Source organism: Erigeron canadensis, chromosome 1 (genome assembly GCF_010389155.1).
Source record: "Erigeron canadensis isolate Cc75 chromosome 1, C_canadensis_v1, whole genome shotgun sequence".
Lineage (NCBI taxonomy): Eukaryota > Viridiplantae > Streptophyta > Magnoliopsida > Asterales > Asteraceae > Erigeron > Erigeron canadensis.
In genome coordinates, this window is record NC_057761.1 from 38,811,638 (window position 1) to 38,832,008 (window position 20,371).

The 20,371-nt window shown below is 33.9% G+C and overlaps 1 protein-coding gene across 1 annotated transcript; it reads left to right on the forward strand.

Annotated features, from left to right (window-relative positions):
• Window positions 1-6,138: 6,138 nt before the first annotated feature.
• LOC122584787 lies at window positions 6,139-11,455 on the forward strand. Its single transcript, XM_043756846.1, has 10 exons — window positions 6,139-7,308; window positions 7,952-7,994; window positions 8,119-8,164; window positions 8,296-8,507; window positions 8,677-8,722; window positions 8,910-9,024; window positions 9,332-9,399; window positions 9,583-10,173; window positions 10,265-10,369; window positions 10,916-11,455. Exons 1-10 carry the CDS (start codon window positions 6,312-6,314, stop codon window positions 11,267-11,269), a joined length of 2,577 nt encoding a protein of 858 aa, XP_043612781.1. The 5' UTR covers window positions 6,139-6,311; the 3' UTR covers window positions 11,270-11,455.
• The last annotated feature ends 8,916 nt before the right edge of the window (window positions 11,456-20,371 follow it).

The following is a 20,371-nucleotide window of genomic DNA, read 5'->3' on the forward strand; positions in this document are numbered from 1 at the left end:
TGTTCTTGGTCACGTTTGACTTTTTAGTCAAACCATTCTTACCCATGTTGTAGCCTACTTCCTTCTTGTATGTCTTTAACTCGTTTAATCCTTGTCAAGTCGATTCTTAACATCCTTTTAACCTCGTATCAATCCAACAAACATCGTTTTGATTCTTATGATCGAACGAGTCCCGAATAATGAAATTATGAACGTGTATTGATATACATATATGTATAACTATAGGTTGGGATCGTGTGACGAATATTGTGCGTTTGTGATCATTCTGAACTTGTTTATGCCGACAAAGGTGAGTTTCGTAAACCCTCCCTACTCAATTGAGATTTGGGCCGAAAAGTGTACGTGCTTGTTATTGTTGCTTAATCGATTGATTGATTGTTCCGTTGACACATCGACTTGCTGCTTGGTTAATTATGCTTTCGCTTATGTATACACATTGTGATTTGGTTAGTTGTACATACATATAAGACGATCTTACTTTCAATGAATTGGAGATGTGGTGGGAAGGCTGCAGGTGACCTTATATATAAGCATCAAAGGTTCCTTGAAAGTAAAATCGTATGAAGTGTATGTGCATTATGTTGTTGGATGATGGAAAACGTTTTGATATGGAACGGGACATAGGACATTGCATGATAATATTTTCCCCTATAACGTATTATAGATTTGTGATAACAAGTAAGTCCACGATTTGTGGCATAACGTGATTCCGCCATGTCGATGGCATAACGAATAAGTCCACATTTGTGGCATAACGTTGTTGTTAACAATATTGTTTAACGTGTATATTGTATATGAATGCTTAGTTGTAACGTAACGTTGATATTGCACATTTGAAATGATTTGATATTAAACGATGATTTGTGAACCTAAATGCTTTGTTTTCCGTAAACGTATTCATGAATGTTTGTTATGATCATGCTGTTGAAATATACGTAAGACATGCCGTTGATCATGCATTTGAAATATATGTAAGTCATGTCGTTGATCATGCATTTGAAATATATGTAAGTCATGTCGTTGATCATGCATTTGAAATATATGTAAGTCATGTCGTTGATCATGTAAGTCATGCAGTTGATCATGCATTTGGAATATATGTAAGTCATGCCGAAATGAACACGCCTTTGAAATATATGTAAGTCGTGCCGATATGTGTTGATTGGTGTTATGTGTTGATTTGTAATAACGCGAAACCTTTTAGGGTTTCCCTTGGAACATGAATTGGTATTTTAATCCTCGTATATCGTTAACGGTTGTTATCCTGACACACTTGTTTCCTATTACTTGCCCCTACGAACTCACCAACTTTATGTTGACGCGTGTTAGTACACTTTTTAGGTGAACAGTTTAGCTTATAGACGTATTGGATGGTTGATTGTTTGATCATGCTAGACTTGGACTTGGACTTCTTGGATCCGTGATTCATTTCCCGAATTAGGGGTTATGCTTATGTGTGATCCGGATACTTGCATTATTGAATGGTTCGTATGGATTACTTGATCCTTTTTATGCATATAGACTTACTCTACATAATTTCCATGTCGTGCTGTGTTTTTCTTGTGATACCCCATGATTCCGCCTTGTTGGGGTGTTACAAGTTTTATCATCAACTTTAACTGTGTCTCCAAGATTATTTGGAGATTGATGGATTCGATATAATTATTTCCAACTTTGCAAGATTTTTCATTGTAACTACAAAACAGGAGAATATGTAGGCACTTGTAGCTCTTGCATAATAAACCTTAGTTTATTAGCCTCATATTGAATTCAATTGTCATTGTAAATAACTGTTGTTATTTACTTTTATGAGCTACAATTATTTATGCTTTGAATAATATCAAAGAGTAGCAAAGAACTACATGATCTTTTAACATAACTTTGATCATGTTATTTTTCATCCAATCCAAAACGATGAAACTTTTAGTTTCTTATGCATAACCGTAGTTATGATTCACTTTAGTGAATAACGAAAAATAATTGATAAGGAAACATTGAAGTTTATTATGCATAACCGTAGTTATGATTCACCTAAGTGAATATCGAAAGAACAATTAGTGGGGAAACCTTTAAGTTTCTAATGCATAACTATAGTTATGATTCACCATAGTGAATATGGAGAACACATATTGTTCTTTTATGCATAACTCATGTTATGAAACCATGAATTGCTTCGAGCAATCTTAAAAATTAAGAAAAAGGAAACCTTAAGTTTCTTATGCATAACAGTAATACGTTATGATTCACTTTGATGAATATCGAAAGAACATTTAGTTCTTTAATGCATAACCGATGTTATGAAATCATGAATTGCTTCAAGCAATATTATGAAGAACTATAAGTTCTTTAAAGAACAATTTGTTCTTTTATGCATAATCGTTGTTATATAGTCGTTTATTGCTTTAAGCAATCTTTAAGAAGAACAATAAGTTCATTAAACATAACTGAGGTTATGTTATAATATCATAATTATAATAATAAATCAGAACTTTCTACGATGAAAATACTCTTAATAGATCAAAACTATATATACCTTGCGGATCAACTTACCTTTAGCTGAATGATAACAATTTTTTCTATTACTAAAGCAATTTGATTCACTTGTGGATTGGAAACATACATTAAAAAATTGTATGTTTAATAAATATTAACAACATGTACTATTCTCATGATTTAATATTGTTTTTGATAAATATCACCATTACGATAGAGTAAGATAACAGATGTCATCAAACTAAATTTATATCTTATAAAAATAAACTTTGTTTAATAGACTATAAAAAAATCTGTGCAATGGAGGTTAAAAAAAAATTTGTTTATGAATTCAAGAAACCATTAGAATTGAAAAAAATAGTTGACTATTCATTCGACCGAGAGTATGTTTTTATTATTAGAGTTTTTACCCATTGTAAAACAAATAAAACAAGCATGAAGCCGACGAGTTGTTTTCTTGTCATCAATTAAATTTGTACTTCAAATGATAGTTATCCAAATCGAATCACTTGTCGAACTAAAGATGATCGTAATCAAGTTTATCAACAGTTAACAGTCAATTCAGATAATTCATTCATACATACTTATGTATAACACAAATAACAGAAGCATGAACAAAACATATATTTTTCTTTTTAAGAATGAGAGTCACCCAAATCCAACTACTTGTCGAGATAGAAAGGCCGTAACCAAGTTCAACTACTGTTAATAGCGAATTCGGACCATCATAATTCAAAAGAAAAAAAACTTGTTTCATTCGATGATTATAACAAATATTAATAAAAACATAACATTAATTTGATATCATATGATGAATACGTACAATAAAGACAATAGTAAGGTTTGAAGAAAAAAAAACTTGATCTTTTATAAAAACTTGTTGATATGATACTCCATATGAAAATCTTGATTGAAAAAAACAATTAAAGATAGTTGACGCAGAGTTTAGAAAAAAAAAACCTTTGTTTTCAACTTTGTTTAATACGCATGTTGAAATTGCTTTGAGTGTTTATTGATGTTTCGGAAAAAGAGAAGAAAAGTTATACCTCAAGAGAAGTCGTTAGCCGAGAGTTTATTTTGTTTGGGGTTTTTAAAGACTATCGTGCTGATAACGTGTTATAATATGAAGATAGAAGAGAAGAAGAATTGGGAGAGAAAAGAGAGGTTCATCTTATTAATGAGGATTACAATATGCCTTATATTTATAGGCAATATATAGAACATTCTAGAGATTTACAAGAGCTATAATATGGAAGGTGAATATCCACCATAATATAAAATCATAATAGTTTTATTTTTCACTAAAATAGAATGAGTTTTCTATTTTAAGACATGATGATAGAACCTTTAATTTTTATAAAAAAGAAATAAAAAGATAAAAAAAAATTTGATTCATGTTGTTTTGATTCATAGTAATTTGTAAATACTAACAATTTTTAGTAAAATTTATTAAGTTTTTTAACTTTTTTTTTCCCTTTACACCAAAATATTTATACTTAGAAATTAAAAATTATAATAAGGTTTATGAGAGAACCATTACAACATTGATAATCTTAATCTTAATTTATATTATAAGACAATTGAATTAATGACTTATTAACCAATCAAATCGCTCAATTTCATCAAATTAACTCTCGTTTATGTCATCATTTAGATTAGCTATAAATTAAAAACTTTAATAATCATTATCCAAATATATTATTATATTAGTATTTATATTAATATGTAGTAAAAATCTCACTAATTTACATTTTTTTGTTTTCCATCAATATTTTACACTTTTTAGCCCTCAATACTTAATTTATATCTAAATTTTTAAAGTTTCAATTGTCACTCAAATCAAGAATCCTAATTGTTATCAAATAATATGAAAACAATCCTAGTTGTAATCTAGTTATCATAGGACATGTGATTGAAAGTAAACTTATTCGTGTTATAAGTCCGCATCATGATCAAATACATATACTTGTCAAATACAGGATCACAAATATGTTTATATTTTTTAATTCCTAATTATTTTAATAAGAATATCAAATTATGAGTACAACTGGTTTCAAAAGTTCTATAATAAAGAATTTATTGTAGCATGTGTCTTGTGGAATGACTACGACAAACAATTCCATCAATATGTCTCAGCTAATAATGGTAGTGACGAATATGTTATTATTGTACTACAACTTGCAAAGTATAACACTTAGAACCGTATACGTTCAATATTATAAGCTTTTATGAATTAAATGTATGAATATTTAATATTGGTAATATTATAAACTATGTGTCCAGTGTTAAACATGGGTCTAAAATCTAGTATTAAATATAATTTGATATATTCATATTTGGACAAAGTTGTTTATACATATTTCGTTCAAACATCAAATTAACATTTATAATTTATTTTTTTTAATTTAAATATTTCTCACATGATTTTTTTTTTTCCATAAGTTAAAAAGAGAATTTTTTTTTTTTGAAAGGTGAATTTCGCTTAAGAACTTCGTGTCGTGATTCGACAGCGGAAGGTCTAACATACGTTGTCTTAACCGGGTCCGCGTTAGAGAGTCCCTCGAAGTAAAAATGCCTATTTCAAATACCCGATGGGGGAAAACCCTCCTACTAATCCGCCCGAAGGCATGACGATCAATAGGGATAAACCCTGCCTCCTCAGATTTGAACCTAGGTATACCCAAACCAAGCCTTCATAGAAAGACTTTCTATGTACTTCCAAAGTCTTGAACCCAAGACCTACTGCTTGTAAGGCATGTGCTCAACCACTTGAGCTACCTATGGTTAGTTAAACTCTAAAAAAAAAGGTAAAAGTTGTAAAAAGATTCATTTATTTGGAATTTTTTAACACAACTAGCTCTTCAAGTGATTTTGAATTTGATTTTCTTTATCTTTACATACATAGCAATATAGCATTTCATCTTTTTATCTCCCGGTAAAAAAAAAAGTAAAAACAGCTCCTTGGAAGCCGCCGACGCGCTAACTCCACTTTCCTCCACCGCCGCCGGCGCAACTCCGGTTTTCAACTACATGAAGCTCATACGCCAGATCTGTGAGCCACTGGACAACTATGAATTTCACGGATAAAGGTAAAAAGGAAAATCTACATACATATGAAGTCGTTTTTTTACCCAAACCATTGCATCAGTCATGGTCGGCGCCTGAGTGCTACTCTCGCCGGGGTCATTAGTTCGCCGGGAAGGTGGGGGCGTCTTGTATTGGAAATCAACGATGGATGCATGCAATGGCATATATAGGCAATGTGACTTAACCTTCCTGGTAAACTTCACAATTGTAGTAAAAACATATTCAATATATTTCAATGTTTTCCTTGTGGGTGGGTGTGGGTGTTACAATGGGACAAAACATAGGTATGTTATTTCAAATGGTTGAAAAGGCAAGAAAGTCAGCAAACCAAATGATTTTTTAATTTAAAAATGCACACCTTTGTGTTTCTGAAGCGTCAGTTATGATATATATATATATATATATATATATATATACATGTTCATTAGTAATATATATAATAGTTGTATACTTTAATTTTAAATTGGATTTGGATTGTGCTGTTTGAACTAAGTTTGAATATCTTATTCCAAGATTTGTTGCAAAGTTACCTCTTTTTTTCTTTGGCATTTCCTCGTATATGTGTCAAGACTTTTTCACCTGCAAGAGTTGTTAGCAAGTTTGAATGTGACATATTTGGTCAATTACTTATTAAGGAAGTTATTTGAGCCTGTAAAGCTAGTTACTGGTCACAATTCCTATATAATATATGATGCTCGGGGCATTCTTTTTGCTATCAAACTACCTTAAACATGCCTAGACCATCTGTATCAGAGACTTCATGTCGTAAATTTTCACTTCATGAGATCAAATCCGCCACAAACAATTTCTCCACTAACTTGATCATTGGTGAAGGCTCTTTTGGGATTGTGTACAGAGCCAAAATTGCTATCCAAGGAAAAACAACAACTGTTGCTGTGAAAAGAAGGAATTCTGACTCCAAGCAGGGGTCAAATGAGTTTTGGACAGAGGTAGAGCTACTGTCACAGAGCCGACACACGCATCTCATATCTCTCATTGGCTACTGCGATTACCAAGATGCCAAGGAAATGATACTTGTGTATGAGTATATGCCAAATGGAACGCTTGCTGATCATATATACAAGAAAAAGCGGAATTCATCTGATCTGTGTTGGGAACAACGTCTAAAGATATGCATAGGTGTTGGCCGTGGATTGGAGTACCTTCACACTGGCACAGGAAGTAATCAAATAGTTGTTCACCATGATTTGAAGAGCTCCAATATTCTGATAGACGCGGATTGGGCAGCTAAAATATCAGATGTTGGTTTATGCAAGAAGTATTTCAGCAACCACGCTGATACTCCGATTAGTGCTAGCGTGAAAGGTACACCTGGGTATATGGATCCTCACTATCGGAAGACAAAAGAGCTATCAACAAAGACCGATGTGTATGCGTTTGGTGTCGTGTTACTGGAAGTGCTCTGTGGTAAGCGGTCATTAGATTTTGCAGTGGCTGGTAGGCCAAAGAAGCTATTACCATGGGCTCCACAATGCATAAGAGACGGATATGTGGATAGGGTCATTGACCGTAGTCTCAAGGGGAGAATAGCTGATGATGGCTTACGTATCTTTCAGGACATCACTCTGCAATGCTTGCAAGAGCGTCCAAATAAAAGACCTGCTATGGTGGAAGTTGTGGCAAAGCTAGAAGCTGCTTTGGCATTACAAAATCCCCAATATTCTTCTTCTGATGAAGATGATTTCATCAAAGTTTACTTTGGCCAAGGTGAGAAACAATTTTATAACACCAATATATTGTGCGTGGGTGTGTGTATACCCAATGATGTTTGGACTGTTGGTTATATATTGTATTTCCTTTCCCTTATTACCACCTGATTATCCTATGAAGATTGCATCAATGAACTTCTAGTCAAATCTTTCACATGCCCTTCCAACATGACCTATTCTATTAGAGTATTTGTAATTACCTTTTGGTTTGTACATTAAAAATAAATCCTATTAACCAAGATCAATTTGCTGTCTTCTGTATTTTTGAAATATGATAAGATGATTATAATTTAAGGGCAGCCCTGAAAGGAGACATTTCCAGTCAATATGGAACATCATATCGCGTGAACTCATTGAGAATCCTGGTCAAGAGGGTAATTACTTTTACGGTAATTTTGCGGGAGATGTAAATTACTTCTCAAAACGGATTCTCACTTTTCTGAATAATAATTAAATAAGTTCTCAAGATTTTATGGGCCATGATCTAAGAAAACATCATTCATGAACAGGATCTTCTGGTATCATGTTAATCAATAATTTAAAAATGCGATTTATCACGTGACGTTGTTCTAAAATCTAGTTGTTCACACTTGATTCCCTTGGTATGTTTTGTCACTAAGTTTGGTTATTAAATTTATCAGTTGACTGTTCAAGCTCTTCAAACTCAGATGCAGGCTCACTCAGGTATCCTTGTATCCAGTACCCTGTATTTCATATCCAAGTATTTTGACATTAGTTCACACTTTTATTTATCCAGTATTCTTGTTCTAATATGTTTTGACATTAATTCACCCTTTGATTTATACAGACATGCAGTTGAGAGTGGGTCGGGTAAAAGTGATAACGTCAAACAGGCATGTCTATCCTTTCATTATGTTTTTCCTACTTTCATCTTCTTGCTTCACCTTATATCTCTGGTTCTTGAAGAGGTAATAAACGGTAGTCATGTGTATGCTTCATACTGATTGAAATGGATTTTCTGCAGTTTCCCAGCTCCGAGTCAAACCTCACCACAGTACCTAGGAACTTTGTAAAGTCAAAATCATTTTCTGAAAACAAGGCTTTGGGTTTCGCTGCGGCTGATGTGCAAAGTAATCAAGTAGAAGCTGGTGTGTCTACGAATAGCAGTATGATGTCTGGAATATCTAATAGCTTGTCTGAGTATGACAAACTGACTATGAGAATGCACCTACCCAGGTATCGATACCATTTCAACATTTTTAGCAAGCTGTTCTCGTTAAAGTCAAGAGTAATTTCGTTCATAATACTGGTTAAATGTGCTCATAATTGACACATGTCTTAGACAGCTTCTCGTTATATACACCTACTTGCCACCATAACTTATAATTTTCTCAATTTTTTTCAGTGCAGTGGTAGATAATGAATCATGCGAAAATGCTACTGTCATAAAGGTATATAAGTGATAATGGCTACCTGGAATGATATGGATGTATCATGTGTTGCCTCGTATAATGTTTTTACTGGATATCTAATTTTAATAACTCAAACTCTCAATATATGCCATCATGTGTATATGCAACATTCTCTGTTTGTCGGCCATTTTGTAACTTCTTGGTGCACCTTTACATGGTTATGCAGGTTTATAGTACTAGCACACCCGGAGTGCTATTAGAACTTCTCCAAGTTCTGACTGATTTTCATCTCAAAATTACTAAAGCTTCCAGAGATTCTGATGGATTGTGGTTTATGGATGGTATAATATGCTCTTTTCTCTTGACCCCCCTGGCCGTTTTCATTGAGGTTTATTTCTAGCATTTAATTTGACGGGCTTCTTGAGCAAACGAAAAAATTCATCTTAAACGAACTAATTAATATTTTCCAAGTAATGTCCTTTAAAATATATAATTTAACGATAAAAAGATTGCAGAATAATTTCTACGTAGGTGCATCAAAAATATTTCTTACTATATGCGAAATAGTGTTTTGAACTTGATGTAGATTAACAAAGTATCTATAATTATTCTTGGATTTGAAGCATAAGATTTTACCCTTTCTTACAGTTTTCTTTGTTATTGATCAAGAAGGGAACAAAGTCACTGATAAAGACAGAATACAGAATTTACAGAAGGTATTTTATTTCCATGTTTCATGACTAGTTATTCTAATGTAGCTTCTGTTGCAATCATAGAGTGTACACTATTTTCAAGTTGTGTTCGTGTTTTTTAGTAAAGAACTGTAAACAGGATTCAACATATCACTTGTTCTTTTTTAATGTATACGAACTTTGTAAATAGTGATGCTGTATGTACAGGTTCTACTTGTATATTCAAGTCCCACCTCACCCATGGGAAGGAAATGTGAGGAGAGATCTATTCCAGCCGGTCACACAACTATTGAGTTAATAGGAAACGATAGACCTGGGTTGATATCAGAACTAACGGCTATACTCAGCGACTTGCAATGTAATGTAGTGAGTGCTGAAGTATGGACCCACAACACTAGACTTGCAGCCGTGATGCATGTAAGTGACAAGGAGACAAAATCACCCATCATTGTACCAGAGAAGCTCTCCAAGATCAAAAAAGTTCTGTTGATTGTCCTTAAGGGAGGCCGTGATAATAGGGAAGCTGTGATTACATTCTCTTATGGGTGTACATGGTTTGACAGAAGACTTCACCAAATAATGTTTGCTGATAGATACTACCAAGATGGGCTGACACTAGATGATTATAGAAGACGAAAAGCAGATATTGTTAGCTGGGCTGATAATGGTTACTCGGCCATCAGAATTCGGTGCAAAATTACGCCGAAGGTTCTATTTGATACCATTTGCACACTGACAGACCTCAAGTATTGTGTTTTCCAATCGAACTTTTTTGCTGATGGGCCAGAAGCATACATGGTTTGCCATATTCATCTTTATATGTGTATTGAAAGATATCACTGACATATTAGATTTCTTCCGACTCAAATAGTTTCTGTCATATATGTAGGAATTTTGGATCAAACATCTCGATGGATCACCGTTCAAATCAGATACAGAGACACAGAAAGTGATAAAATATCTTGAAACAGCAATAGAGAGAAGAGTTTATAAGGTAAGCTGTAAGCGCAATATTTCAATATAATATTTTTATTCATTTACTTCACTAGCGTACGTGTTGAATTGTGCCCCTCCTATATGAGTGCTTACCAATTTCCTTAACTTTGAATGATCTATGCCATTTGATAGATAAGGATGCAATATCTATTAAAAAAAAAAAACTGGTCATAACCTCAATTTGTGTGGCTATGGACTCCAACTTACCACGATTACCCGAAAAAGTGATTGTTTGTAAGTATGATACACACAATAGCAGATTAGCAAGACGTGATAGGTTAGGTAAATTTTGATGTACTTTGGCTAAATCCTTGCTCCATCCCAATTAGGAGTTCTATAATTCCTTGGTTATAGTTTATATTATATAGTTTATCTAGTTACTTTTTACTTGATAGCTATCTAGTTTTTTTTTCTACCCTTTGTAACCTCTATAAAGTTAGGGTTTAAGCATGCAATGTATGTGGGGGGTATATTTTTTCGTTCGTGCAATATATGTGGGGGTACATTTTTTCGTTCTAGTTTCACAATTATACTCCTGATACAGGGGTTGAAGATCGAGATACGTACAAAAGACAGAGTTGGGTTGTTATCTGATGTCACCCGCATCATGCGTGAGAACAGTCTAAACATTACACGGGCGGAGGTTGCAACTACAGGTGACAAAGCCGTGTTTGCATTTTACTTGGATGATAATCTGGGATATCCTGTAAGTATGAAGATTATAGAGGACGTTAAAAAGGAAATCGGAGAGAATATACTTCACGTCAAAGGCAAACGTACAGATTCATATCAATCGACTCAGGAAGCTTTAACCAGGTCTTCCTTCAAGGAGGTTTTAAAAACTTTTCTCGGTTGGGTGGGATTGGCCGAGCATCAGGTATTTTCCCTTTTAAAGTAAACCTGCAACAATGCTTGACGTTTCATCAAGTAGATACCTAATTTAATAGTTTGCAGGCTGTTACATGAAAGTAGCTAATTTGTACATAGTTTCACTACTATTTATTATTCATGTGTAACATCTCAATAGATTATGTTACTATAATCTAATCTAATGTACAGTAATACAAATTCTTTTTGGGCATAACATACATATCATGATGCTATCATTCATAGAATGGATGGTTTTTGGTGAAAAACGATTAACATGTCTCTGTTTTTTAATTGGTATCGACTTTCAGAAGTAAGATTTCGCAAAATAAATTAACTTTAGAGACGAAAGGATCTCAAATGATCGGTATATCCTGAGAGGCAAAAACTAAACACGCTGAATATGCAAATTCTACACTACCAGAATTTCAAATTTGGATTCATTCTGAAACTACTCATGAATGGTTTTTAAAATCGTCATTGATGGTTACTGAATGATTAAGTTAGCGAAGGTGGCCCGTTGCTTTGTCTTTGGCATGGTCTGGATAAAATTTGTAAATTTCAGATGTAAGCAGTCCAATGATCGGAAGGAAATTAAGTTTGTTTACTGAAATTGAAAAAAGAGTCGTTTCCAGAAAAATTAATGATTATATTTAATATGTAATTACCTTACAATGATGCAAATATGCAATGGGCTATTGATAATTTAATATTAATATGTAGGTACTAGGTAGTAATATTGTTACGAATGAGTAGGACTGTGGGAGTAATGACCAAGAGCTTATCCTCGTACAGTACGTGGTTCGGCTTTTTTGTGAAATTTTTTTTTTTTTTAAAGGCAGAGAGATGATTTTATTTATAAACAACTACTAGCAAAATGCTAGATAGTTAAATATGTACAAGCATGAAAGAATATACATGAACAAATTTACAAAAGAAGAACACCTTTTTAAAACCCTTTAGTCCGAATCTTTAACTGCGAAGGAATTAAAATGGATGAAAAAAACCTGAGAAGACCCAGGAAAAAATCCCCGAAATTAGGGGTCGTGCCACTGGTTTTCACCCTAGCTCGTTTTTGATAGTTCCCCATACAAATTCGGACCTGCATCATACTCCAAAATGAATTGCAGCTACCCAAAGAAGAACATAACAAACTCCATGAAATATCGTGAATCCGCAATATGTGGCTGGCAAATTACATCTGACCTGAACATCAGTTATTTAAATCATGTAAACTCTCAAATAAATCTTATGGGTTTTAATAATGACAATGTGTTCTTACATTATTAACGTATTAATAGGTTGTGGGTTTGCTTTCATTTGAGATTAAAAGTAAATTAACCGATTATGTTTTTTAATTTGTCTACATTACTCAAACCTGGTAATGACAAGTCTTTTTAACTCCGTTCTGCACGTTCTAAATAGATTATCCATGTGACCGTTCTCGTGTAACTCTTTGCCTTCAAAACTATTTTGCCTATGCATATAGCAAATTAGCAATACCACCATTGCTGTCTGCTGACCAGGTTTTAACTATCTATGGGGTTTATCATTTTTGTATTTTATTCATTGTATCAAGGTATCATCATTATTACGTGATTTCGGGTTTAACCTTTTCAAGTAACAATGTATCCAAGCTGTTTGTAAATGTCGATTGTCAGCATAATGATATCGATTTTTTTTTTTTTGGTTATAAACTTATTTTGATAAAAGGTGTGTTCTTGATTATATATTCTTGTTGGCTTGAGTGAAACATGTTTGCATATCAGCATAGAAAGACAGTGCAGATGCATGGAAATTCTTTGTGGTTAGTTTGGAAATAGCAATAGTGGCCCGTCCAATACAAATTTAACACATGCATCATGTATGTTACGGTATAATAGAGTAAAAGCTTGTCTGTCATAGTACCTATCACTGAGACATTTTCCTAGAATAGCTTTATATGTACGATGATGATAGTCTAGACAGTGTTATAATTCAATGTATCTTACTGTATCTATAGGATCATAGGAATAAAATAAAATCTCATGCATATCCTTCTAACATTTTTAAATTATATACATATCCTTTCAAATTTCAATATTATCAATATACAAGGTTGTAAAATTCGTTAGGCCCACAAGTAAAAGGAGTTGGGAGTATTCGATCAGGTCTATACGGAAAGTACTAAGGGGGTCAAAGCGTCAAGGCGAAGATACTCGAGAGTAATTAACCAATTCGGGTCAACTCAACGCCTTACCTTATAACGAGTATTTGGCTCGACTTAGAAAGTTCTACACCAGTGCGGATATACCTTCCAAAACATTAGACTATTTATCTTTACTCCAATCAAATCAATGAAAAAATAACATATTAAAACCATTCATACCAAATTAAATGACAGATGTACCCTTTTCCACATAACCCAAATTTAATTGATCATTTGATCTGATATATCATAGTACTCCAAATGATAATATCATAGTATTAAATTTTGAATGAGGACGATTTTCTAATATGAAAAGGTGTCTTGTGACCCAACCACTATTTTGGTAACTTGACCAGATTTATTGGAGCGACCCTCGCTGCAAAAACTCCTTCGTACATACCCGTACACTGTGGACCATCAAGTCCACAGTGTACGGACAGTTCTATATATGTAAACTCGCATAGCGTCATTTTCATATAATTTCGTTTTCGTTTCACCAATCAGGTATGTTCTCTATAGACTTTCAATATATATATATATATATATATATGTTCATGTTTATAGATATATATGTTCATGTTTATTAGATTTTCAATATATATAGATTTTCAATATATATAGGTGTATATATATATATGTTTAAATATAGTAAGTATATATATATACTAGTTATAAAGGTTCGTTTGTAATCTTTATAAAAATTTAAGCATTGAATTTTTCATACTGTTTATGTATATGTATATATATTTCAGATGGATTTTGAAAGTATATGGGGCGAATCAGGTGCGGAAGGTTTTGAGTTTCACTTGGAAGAACCTAGCGAACCCTCATTTTGACTACGACGCTAGGGTTTTTCACACCGATCAGGTATCATTGTTAACTTTTAGAATCACTTACCTTCCCAATTAATATAAAGAATACTTGCATTAAAAGAAATCACTTTACTTTTTATACCAAATATCATTAAACAATTTTTTTAGTACCATTTAATTTGTGTTTCGTTGTTAAATTTATTGCATATTTAAAATGTTAGATATTTATAAGTATACAATTTAATGATAATTTAAATAAAAAAAACTTATTTAGGTGTTCGATTCACACGAAAAATTGTTCAACTGGGCCAAAAGTACAGCATTTCAGCTTGGTTATGTGTTAATCAAACGACGAATAAATTCCAACTTAGCTGGTGTAAAAAATAAAGTGACGATAGTCGGTAATCTTTCTGGGAAAATGGATGATAGGATAAGCGGGCTCGTTAAAAAGACACTTAAATGTCAGTGCCCCTTTAGATTAATCGGTCGTTTGACTGATGATGGTTTGAGGGAAACTGTTATAGACGACACACATAATCACTATCCAGCTGAGAATCTGGAGGGTTACGCGTACGCAAGAAGGTTGACTCAAGATGAGAGATCATTTCTGGAAGATGAATATCATCGCGGTACTACGCCCCGTAAGATGTTAAATCTATTGAAAGAAAGATTTCCAGGAAACTTGACCCGCAGCGAAGACATTTACAATTTCCAAAAAGCTATGCGGAAGAAGGCGGCCGAAAAACATGGGAACACTCCAATGCAGGTTTATTATATCAAATTTACATATCTTTTTATTTATTTAATATGATAGAGTATCTGAAACGACATACGTACGCCATATTGTTCAACCGACACAGGTTATGTTCAGTTTGCTTAAGGAGCATAATTACTTGTATTATCGTATAACAAACAGTGTATCTGGTCGGTTGGAGATAGGGATGGCAACGGGCCGGGTATGGTCCGGGTATATGTAATCCCGGACCCGGACCCGATTAAAAATCCTCGTCCCATACCCGGACCCGGACCCGGACCCGACTGGTCCCCATTTATATACTAACTGTCGGGTAACAGGTTTCCCCAAGGGTAATCGGGGATCCGTTAATATATTTATTGTTGTTTGAACCATGACGTACATGATAAAAATATCAAATGTATATTTAAGATTGTAAGTTCAGAATACCAATATAACAATATACAATACTACAATGTATTAAAAACTTCTATAGGCAAAGTAGCGAACTTCCATTCACGATTATTAATCTGATAAAATGAAGAATGAATACATTCCATACTATACTGTGATTATTACTCACGAATACGTTAACTGAGTTGACATTACATTCCTTTAAATACAAATTAGAAATAGAAATATTTATATATATGGGCCAGGTACATGGGTTTGGGGCGGGTTTCGGGTATACGGGTCGGGTATGCGGGTTTAAATCTAATACCAAACCCGGACCCGGACCTGAAAAAAAATAATATCATCCCCATAACCGCCCCTAGACCCGCAGACCCGAACCCGGCCCAAAAATATCGGGTTTCGGTTTTCCCCATCGGGTACGGGTCTTTTTGCCATCCCTAGTTGGAGAATCTGTTTTTTATACATCCGACATCATTTAAGTTGTGGCGTGCATTTCCTTATGTTATCCAAATAGACGCCACGTACAAAACCAATTTGTACAACATGCCGTTGGTCGAGATCGTCGGTGTCACTCCAACAAACAGGACCTTTAGTATGCGTTTATCATAAGCGAACAAAAGCATAATTACAGATAGGTGTTGGAGTGTTTGAAGTCGACATTAGGTGAAGGGTTTATTGTGTGCGTGGTACTCACGGACGGGGATCTGGCGCTAATGAAAGCATGCAAATCCGTTATGCTGGAAGCATACCATTTACTGTGTAAAGTTCACATATGGAGGAACATAGACAAATTTAGCATGCCATCATTAAAAGGGGAAAGGAAATGGAAGCATTTTTACGCATGCCATAGACAAATAGTTTACTTATATTGTATAATTATTGGTTTGTAATTCTTTAACGTCTGTAATAATAGTTATTATAATTACTAGATATAGTTGATGTATTTTTTTACTTATATTTGTTATCATGATTACTAATAATAATTGACGTATTCTATAGCTATATTTGCTGTTTTTGTTATTATTTATTTATATAGTTGAGACATTTTTTTTTACGTTTTTTTTGTTATTATGAACATCATCATCAACACATCCGAAAAGATAAATACATATACACCACAAACATAATTCATACGACACAAAATATATTGTTCATAACCACAAAATACTAATGATGAGCATCATCGACCTCATCATCATCATCATCATCCAAGTTGACATGATACGATCCGGTTGAGAATTGAGGGGCTGTGGGCAACTGTTGGGCCGGCTGAGGAGGAAAAGAAGTTTGTGCATAACTAGCATAGTTAAATAATTCCTCAAATAAGGAGGAATTGCTAGTCTGAGGTAGGTCATTGTTCAAGTCGAATTCTGGACGTGCCTGGCTAGTCCCGTGGGTAGGCTGTGCCTGATGAGACTGGCTAGGCCCTGACTGATAAGGCTGGGCACCCTGTCCCTCTGTAAGATGCGTATAGTCATATGCCTGGGTACCCATCTGCCTGATGACCCGCCCTATGCCTCGATGATGCCCCGCCCAGGGTCCCCGCACCTCCATGACAATGGCAGGCTGTGGTGTTGGAACGGGGTCCTGTTCAACCTCCTCTTTCTTCTTCTTGAGCTGAGCCTATAAAAAACGTTACATTATACATAAGTTGATTACATTTATTACTAAAAAATAAAAAACCTTAAAGAGAGACACTTACATGTATTTCTTCGGTCATGGGGTGTTCCCACTTTTTATCCTTCTTCTTCTTGTGCTTAATCTCGAACAAATCCACCAAGTCCACGTCCTGGTTATTTTCAACCTGTAAACACTTCAATTTATCATAAGAATATACATTCTTTAACTTATACTTTTAAACACAAGTATATATATATTTAATACTTATATATTTCATAACTAACCTTCTCCTAGTGGACGTACTGAGAGTAAGACTTACGACCATGGGTCTCCGCAAGAACTTACTTGCCCCTGTTCGTGCTGTTTGTCTCCGACTTCTTGACCCGGTCCTCCCTCTGGTAGTACCTCAACAAAGCTCTCCAGTCCTCCTGCGACATACCCTCTGAGGAACAGCTTGTTCCAACTGGGGAACTGCTTTCAGGCCCCCCCTTTTTGGAAAAGCGGGCTCTCTTAAACTGGCTCTTTCGGAGCCGATACTGATCTGAGCAGTCCCTATCAATACACTATTTGAATCCCTACTTGATAGGATCCTCGGGGTTAGGAATATGAATGAAGTGGTCCAATTTGAACCTCGTCTGCAATTTATAAAAGTAATAGTTAACGAAATTAAAAATTTATACAAACATCAAAGAAGAAATTAAAAATTATAAATATTTTACATTTAATGTCGGGATGATAAACTCATTTCTTTTGGCAGACACATGGTCCCAATAGTCGTAGGTCTGAGGGATGTAGCGGACCAGTGTGTCAATGAGGCTCTTGTACATGCTATAGTTTGGGCCGATCGCCTGCCACGTTTTGCGGGTGAAAGTCAATCGACAGACGACCTCTTTTGGCGAACTCGGCCTCGAGATTTAAGTTTTGACAGCCCCCCCCCCCCTTTCCCTTTTTTGGGGCTACCAAAAATTAAAAAAACAAATTAGTAAAAATATATTAAATTAAAATATGAACTATAAACAACCATTTTCCTTACCGCCGCTGCCTTTGCAGCCCCATGTTATCCTCCACCATGGTTTACGCGGGTCTTCATTACCACCATCACCGCCATGGTAAGTAGCCATTTATACTGCAAAATACAAATCATATTATACATTTTTTGCAAAATACAAATCATATAACAAAATTATCACAAATTTTACTCAACGTAACAAAATGAAGGTTTAAGAAAAGATCCAAAATTATCACATATAACAAAATTATCACATATACATATAACAAAATGATCAAGGTTAAGAAAGATCCAAAATTATCAAATATTTTATTCAATGTAACTTTTTTTTTATTACTTTTATATATATCTTTTCAATTATATTTTTTGTATATACTTTTTATGCAAATGTTTAGTTAACTTTATAACTTATTTTTTTTATTACTTTTATATATATCTTTTTAACTTTATAATAATTTTTTGAACTTCGTTTATACAATATATGTTGACTTTTATACTTTTAATTTTAATCAATTTTTTATAATCTTTTATATACGTCTTAAGTAGTTTATTTTAATCAATTTTTTTACATAATCTTGGCTATTTAGTTCTAGAATATATTTTTAACTAACTAAAATTTTTACACGTCATATTTTTTAACTTAATTTTTATATATAGTTTTTTCTATATTTTTGTTAAACTAATTTTTTATACGTTTTAAGTAGTTTCTTTTTAATCAATTTTTTTACAGAATCTTGGCTATTTAGTTTGATACATATATTTTTAGCATAATCTTGGCTATTTATTTTAATCATTTTTTTAACAAATTTTAATCTACGTAATTTTTCATCTAAGAATATATTCTAACCAAACACTAAAACACCTAACACTAATGACTAAATATTCTAACAAATCATTAACAAAACAAATTAGTGGGCTCCTAACAAATCACTAAATTATCAACCAAACTAAACTAACTATACTAACAAACCTATTAAAATCCTAAAGTAAACTAATAATCCTAACAAAACTAACAAATTAGTGGGCTCTTAACAAATCACTAAACATTGTAATACAAATCACTAAATTATCAACAAAACTAAACTAACTATACTAACAAACCTATTAAAATCCTAAAGTAAACTAATAATCCTAACAAAAATAATATGTATACAAAAACTATACTAACATACCAATATAATCAATTAACTATCAAAAACACATATAATAAAAATCAAAAAGCGGAAAATACATACCAGAAGTTGAGATGGCCGGACGACCGGAAAATCAAACGGCGGCCGGAATTTGGGGGAGGATAGCCGGAAAATCAAACGGCGGCCAGGAAATAGTGGGCTCCTAAAAGTCCAGATGTCGCTACTAATACTACTTCCCTGTAAAAGGGGACCGACGGTGGTGGCTGGCGGTGGCTGGTAGTGGTGGCTGGCGGGGGTGATGATCCCGAAACTTCATGGTGGCCGGATTGTTACAACAAGGGGACTGGATTGTTAAAATATGAGGTGTTTTGGTGGTGTCGTGGTGGCCGGATTGTTAGTAGCCGGAGGCGTTTTGGTGGATGGGTTTGGTTGAAATCTTAGATGAAAAGGCGGATGAAAATGATGAAATGGATGGGTGGACAGTTTTTATTCCGAAAATGGGTCCCGATTAACTTATTGCAGCGACCCTCGCTGCAATAAGTGTATTTACACCGGTCAAACATTTAAACGCGTGGTTAGTGAAAAGCTGGCGTGTTTAGGTTTTTTGCAGCGACCGGTTTTTTGCAGCAACCCTCGCCGCAAAAAGTAGAGGGTCAAAATACTAATTAACATGGTCGTGACCAATATGGAAGTATGAAACCAACAAAGGTCTATTATTTTCTTTGAAATTAAGTCTATGTGGATTTGATATCATCTTTGAATATTCAATCAAAGACTACTTTTCTTGTCAAAAGATTCTTGCTTTCTTTTGATATTGGTCAATCTTTTTCAATACCAACAATTCCTAATTCTAAACTGCTCCCCAATAGGTGATGGTTTAAACAATTAAAAACCTATGTTTTTTTTTCTTGAATCTGAAATGTAGCAGCTTTGTTACATTGTTCAGTACAAGGTACATATGCATGTGTCACATTAGATTAGTTGGGTCAATGTTGCTGGTTCAAATCTAACCATATGAATGAAACTTCCAAATATTTGCATAGTCTCTACCAACTTATTCATGTTTCTCAATTTGACTTGGACATTTTCAACTTCAAATCAACTTTTAATTCTAGTTTTTCTTGATAAAGATGGAAAAGGCACATCAAAATTCAATATTGCAATGTAAACACATAGACTTTTATTCAAGCCATAACTAGAAGTTAATCAAGAACAAACCACTTG